This window comes from Primulina tabacum, chromosome 12, assembly GCF_025594145.1.
Source record: "Primulina tabacum isolate GXHZ01 chromosome 12, ASM2559414v2, whole genome shotgun sequence".
Lineage (NCBI taxonomy): Eukaryota > Viridiplantae > Streptophyta > Magnoliopsida > Lamiales > Gesneriaceae > Primulina > Primulina tabacum.
The window spans coordinates 11,010,429-11,016,112 of NC_134561.1; the positions used below are offsets into that span (position 1 = coordinate 11,010,429).

A 5,684-nucleotide genomic window follows, 5' to 3' on the forward strand; every position below is an offset into this window, starting at 1 on the left:
TTCGCATTATGGCTGCCACTTTTGTTCTGTTCCGCATGAAATCCCTTCTGATCAACTCCCCTATGTTCCACTATTTTTATTCTTGCCTATTTAATGACGGGGTCTTTTATTTCATGGCCCGGATGCATTATCGGTTTTTAACTGACATCTCTTCCTCTTTGAAGGGGTGGAAAACAAAATTTTTCTTTCTTCAATTCCCGACTCTTCCATCCTGTGCCTTGAGTTTCCTATCTTCCCTGCCCACACAACCTGAGCTTCCCCGGGGCTTCAAGCTTCTCCCCCCTTTTACCCACGCCTGGGATACTTTAGGGAAACAATCTTACCTGTCCTCGGTGCTGATCGGGTGGGGGGGGGGGGGGGCAATCTAGTTCATTATGGGATCGGGTCCCGGCCCAAGGACCCAGTGGATCGGATTATTGATGAATTTGATCAACCCGGGTCGCAGGCTGGTAAATTACTTTCCTTGGTCTACTCATCTCTTGTATGCTTTAATTCTAATATGTCGATTTTCGATGCAGCTGAAGAAGATATGATCAGGGCAAGTCTTCAGGAGGCTGCTGCCAAGGGAAAAGCCGAGCAGAAAAAGATCCGGGCTGAGAAGAGGGCCCAGGAAATTCAAGAGGAGGAAGAACGCCAAGCCCGGGCGGCGGCTGAGGCCCAGGAAATTGAAGAACGCCGAGTTGAAGCGGAGGCTAAGGCCCAGGAGGAAACCACCCCTCCCCGGGAAGAATCTACCGTCCCGGCTACCGAAGAAGACTCGGCTCCTCTAAATCAGCGAAAGAGGAAGGCCACCCAGGAGCCGATCGCGGAAGCGGTGGTGGTGGTAGAGGATGAGGTCGAGGAGATCGCCCAGTCTCCTCCTATGACTGGTTCTTCTGCCGGTCCCTCCGGGGGAAGGCCCTGGATCCTCCCCAACATCTTTGGGGATGATATCAGCTCGGATCTTGTCAAAATGATCTGGGGCCTTCTGCGCCCTGACGAGGTGGCACACCTTCAGGGAGTTCATCCTGCTTTGCGAAGGAGTGTCCCAGACCTACTCTGTAAGTCCATAAAATTGCACTCTTTCACATCGCCTTCTCTGACCTTTTTATGTTTTCAGGGCTTGCAGATGCTCATACATTCTTACGAGCGAGTGGCTCAAGTAGCCAAGGGGGCCAATGCTCAGGCTACCTCGGCCCGGGAGATGCATGCTAAACTCCAAGAGGAGGTGGGTCGTTTGGATGAGCTTCATGAGCATGTGTTGGCTCGGGAGAGGGCTGTTTGGGAGCAGCAAATGAATCTGGTCCAGGCAGAACTTGCCGAGGCCCGAGCAGAGACACAGGCGACAAAGGAAGAAGCTGAGTCCTCCCGAGTCCGAGCCGAGGACTTCCAGGCTGCTGTAACCCTCGTTAAGACTGCTCAGGAGGAGCAAATGACCAACTTTTTGAAGTCTCCTAAGTTTAAGAAGATGGTGGCTGAGAAGGTCTTTCCATATTTTGAACAGGGCTTCAACAAGTGCATGGAGCAATTTGAGGAGGCAGGCTTAGTTCCGGCCGATCGGGAAGACTTTCCAGACTTGGAGAAGGCCGCTGCATCCCTCCCGGACGAGGAAGAGGAACAGGATCAGGGTCAAGGCCCCAAAATAGATTAGGACTCGGGTTTTTTTTTTTGTGCTTCCGGACCATTGTAAATTTTCTGCCGTTTAATGAAAGAATCCTATATTCCTTGCGTCTGGTAATTTTGAACGAATACTTTGCTTTCAGTGTCCTTGTAGGTTTTAATCAATATTCCCCACACACCATTAAATCGGGATGTAATCCTTGATCTTTGAAGAATGATCAGGGTGCGAGTCCCCAGGCCAAAATACAAGTCTGTAGATTTTAGGAAATAGTCAGGGTGGGGGTCCCTGGGCCACGGTACAGGTCCCTGGACTTCGTAGATAACCGGGGTACGGGTCTTCGGGGCCAAGGTACGGGTCCTTGGGATTTGTAGGTAACCAGGGTGCGGGTCCCTGGGCTAGGGTACGGGTCTCTGGACTTCGTAGATAACCGGGGTACGGGTCCTCCGGGCCAAGCTACGGGTCCTTGGGCTTTGTAGGTAACCCGAGTTCGGGTCCCTGGGCCAGGGTACGGGTCCCTGGAATTCGTAGATAACCGGGGTACGGGTCTTCCGGGCCAAGGTACGGGTCCTTGGGCTTTGTAGGTAACCACGGTGCGGGTCCCTGGGCCAGGGTACGGGTCCCTGGACTTCGTAGATAACCGGGGTACGGGTCCTCCGGGCCAAGGTACGGGTCCTTGGGCTTTGTAGGTAACTAGGGTGCGGGTCCTCCGGGCCAATGTACGGGTCCTTGGGCATTGTAGGTAACCAGGGTGCGGGTCCCTGGGCCAGGGTATGAGTCCCTGGGCTTTGTAGATATTTCTTTTAACAATTCCTTTATTGGAGAAACAGTAGATACACATACTTTTAAACATAATACTTCTTTAAATGAAAGGCATTCCATGGTCTTTTTAGAAGGTTTCCTCGAGAATCTCCGAGATAATAAGTTGCCCCCGAGCCGACTCTTCGAACTATCTTGAAGGGTCCTTCCCACCTTGCTTCCAATTTTCCCACATCGCCTACTGGTTTGACCTTTTTCATAACCAAGTCCCCAACCTGGAAATCTCGTGATCGAACATGCTTATTGTAAGATTTCATTACCCGGCTGCGGTAAGCTTCCATTCGAATGGCTGCCCGGTCTCTCCTTTCTTCAACTAAATCGAGTTCAACGGCCCGGGACTGATCATTGTCGTTCGGATAAGATTCTATCCGAGTAGAAGATTGCCCAATCTCCACAGGTAGGACTGCTTCTGAACCATAAACAAGGCTATAGGGTGTTTCCCGCGTAGATGATCATGGTGTAATCCGATATGCCCATAATACACTCGGTAGTTCCTCCACCCAATCTTTACCCTTTCCATGGAGCCGGGCTTTCAATGCTTGCACAATGATTCTATTATTTACCTCAGTCTGGCCATTAGCTTGAGGGTAAGCTACTGAGGTGAAGGACTGAATAATCTTCATTTCTTGACACCATGAGGTGATTTTCTTTCCCTGGAATTGCCTCCCATTATCTGAAATTAATTTCCTCGGGATGCCATATCTGCAAACAATGTTCTTCCAGAGAAATCTCACGTCTTCTTCCTCAGTAATCTTGGCTAATGGCTCGGCCTCTATCCATTTGGAGAAATAATCCACAGCCACAAGAAGGAACTTTTTCTGTGCTCGGGCTATAGGGAAAGGACCCACGATATCTAGACCCCATTGGTCAAAGGGGCACGACGTGGAGGTTGGTTGCATGCTTGCAGCGGGGCGATGATGAAAATTAGAATGGTATTGACAACCTTGACATTTTTGAACAAGTCGGGCAGTGTCTTGATTCATCCGGGGCCACCAAAATCCAGCTAATATGGCCTTCCGAGATAGGGCCATCCCTCCAAGGTGTTCTCCACAGCATCCTTCATGAATTTCCCGGATGATATATTCTACCTCACTTTCTGAAACACATTTAAGTAGAGGACCCTGATATGACCGCCTGTAATGAATATTATTCAAGAGAGTGAACCTGGGTGCTTGTTTCTTTATCTTTAAAGCTTGAGCCCGATCACTTGGAAGCTTGGCTTGGACTATATATTCAATCAGGAGAGTCATCCATGAATTCATTTGAGTAGGCGATGCTTCATCAACAGATAGCATCAACCGGGTGAAACACATGATTTCCCGGGTGCTTATTTCGGATATAGAGGTGGCCAACTTGGCGAGATTATCAGCTTCCCCATTCTCTTTCCGGGGGATTTGTTCAATGCTCCAGTCGGTAAAAGTGGCAGCCCGGGCTGTGATAAGTTTCAGGTACTTGAGCATTTTTTCATCTTTGGTCCCGTAAGCACCTTTAATTTGTTGTGCCACCAACTGAGAATCAGAATAAATAATCACTTGGGAGGCCCCAACTTCCTGGGCGGCCTGCAATCCTGACAGAACAGCTTCATACTCAGCCTCATTATTTGTGACCCAGGAATCAATTCTTAGGGCAAATTTGATCTTCTCTCCAGATGGGGCAACTATGACCACTCCAACTCCGCATCCGGATAGATTTGAAGCGCCATCAACAAAAACTCTCCATACCTCTTCTTCTGCTGGCTGGACCATTTCTATTAAGAAATTTGTTCAAGCCTGGGCTTTGATAGCAGCCCGGGGTTGATATTCAATATCGTACTCTCCCAGCTCTATTGTCCATTTGACCATTCTTCCTGAGACTTCCGCATGTGTCATTATTCTCCCGAGCGGAGAATTCGTGAGGACCACTATTGGATGGGACAAAAAGTACGGCCTTAATTTCCGAGCAGTTACCACTAGGGCTAGAGCTATTTTTTCCACTTGACTATACTTTAACTCTGCCCCTCGGAGGGCATGACTAACATAGTACACGGGCCTCTGATCTATCCCTTTTTCCTTGATGAGAACAGAGCTAACATCATGTTCAGTGGCAGACAGATAAACCCACAGCTTTTCTCCCGGCTCCGGCTTTACCAAAACAGGCAACTCGGCTAAGTGTTTCTTCAAGTCTCGAAAAGCCTATTCACACCCTTCATCCCAACCAAATTTCTGGGCCTTCCTGAGGACTTGAAAAAAAGGATAACTCCGATGAGCAGATCGATAAATGAATCGGGATAAAGCAGCAATCCTCCCGGTCAATTTCTGTACCTCTCGAGCAGATTGAGGGGAGGGAATATCGATCACAGCTTTTATTTTTTCTGGGTTGACTTCAATTCCTCGGTCCGTGACCATGAAACCCAAGAATTTTCCACTCTTGACCCCGAACACACACTTGGCCAGGTTGAGCTTTATTTCATATTTCTTCAATGTGGCAAATGTTTCTGTAACAATCCTCCGGGTTTCTTTCTTTCAGCCTTCACCTGTTGGCAATTCAGACATTTGGCTACAAATTTAGCAATATCAGCTTTCATTTGTTTCCCACCAAAACTGTCTTTTCAAATCATTATACATTTTCTTGCCACCAGGATGAATACTGAATCGAATGTTGTGCGCTTCTGATAGTATCTATCGTTTCAACTCCGAAACATTTGGCACAACAATACAATTATTTACATACAGAACATTGTCACGAACCTGATACTCGGATCGAAGTCTTGCTCTAACCCTCGCTATCTAGTTCTGTACATTCTGATCAACTTTCTGAGCTTCTTATATTTCAAAATCAGCTCTGGGTCGGACTGTACAATATAAATTCCCCCACTGTCTACTATCTGATTCGAACACGGATTCAGAATAACAGCAATATTCAATCATATTCAAAACATCACTCATCGGTATTGATCTGCTAACTCATAAAATCGCAAATATCTAACACTGATATCCATCTCGGCCAACTAATTACGGTTTAATTCTGCTGAAATCAATAGATACATCATCTTCAGATATAACATACCTTGAATGAAATCTGTCCCCACCAGGATTCACCATTTCAACAGTTTCTGATATCAAGTCAAGGTTAAAATCAATCTCTCTGACTGAAATCAAATCTAAAGTCTTATCTGGGGAAACATCAATAACTTTCATATCATTGGTAAATCAGCCAATGATAGACTCAACTTCAGTAAATCAACTGAATACATAAGGATTCTCTCTGCTCCTTTCTGTAATAATCGAAT

The 5,684-nt window shown here is 47.2% G+C and overlaps 1 protein-coding gene across 1 annotated transcript; it reads right to left on the bottom strand.

Moving 5' to 3' along the window:
- Nucleotides 1-2,442: 2,442 nt before the first annotated feature.
- On the bottom strand, nt 2,443-4,161 carry LOC142520209 (uncharacterized). The gene is made up of 2 exons (XM_075623210.1): nt 2,928-4,161; nt 2,443-2,825 (listed from the first exon to the last, which is right to left on the bottom strand). The coding sequence occupies exons 1-2, from the start codon at nt 4,159-4,161 to the stop codon at nt 2,443-2,445; spliced, it is 1,617 nt and encodes a 538-aa protein (XP_075479325.1).
- Between the last annotated feature and the right edge of the window lie 1,523 nt (nt 4,162-5,684).

Bases quoted from the DNA above. Each gene is read 5' to 3' on its own strand.
- LOC142520209 (XM_075623210.1), bottom strand. From the start codon at position 4,161: ATGGTCCAGCCAGCAGAAGAAGAGGTATGGAGAGTTTTTGTTGATGGC. The intron at 2,826-2,927 runs GTAAAGATTGGG...TTTATGGTTCAG, and splicing joins AGCCCGGCTCCATGGAAAGG to AAGCAGTCCTACCTGTGGAG.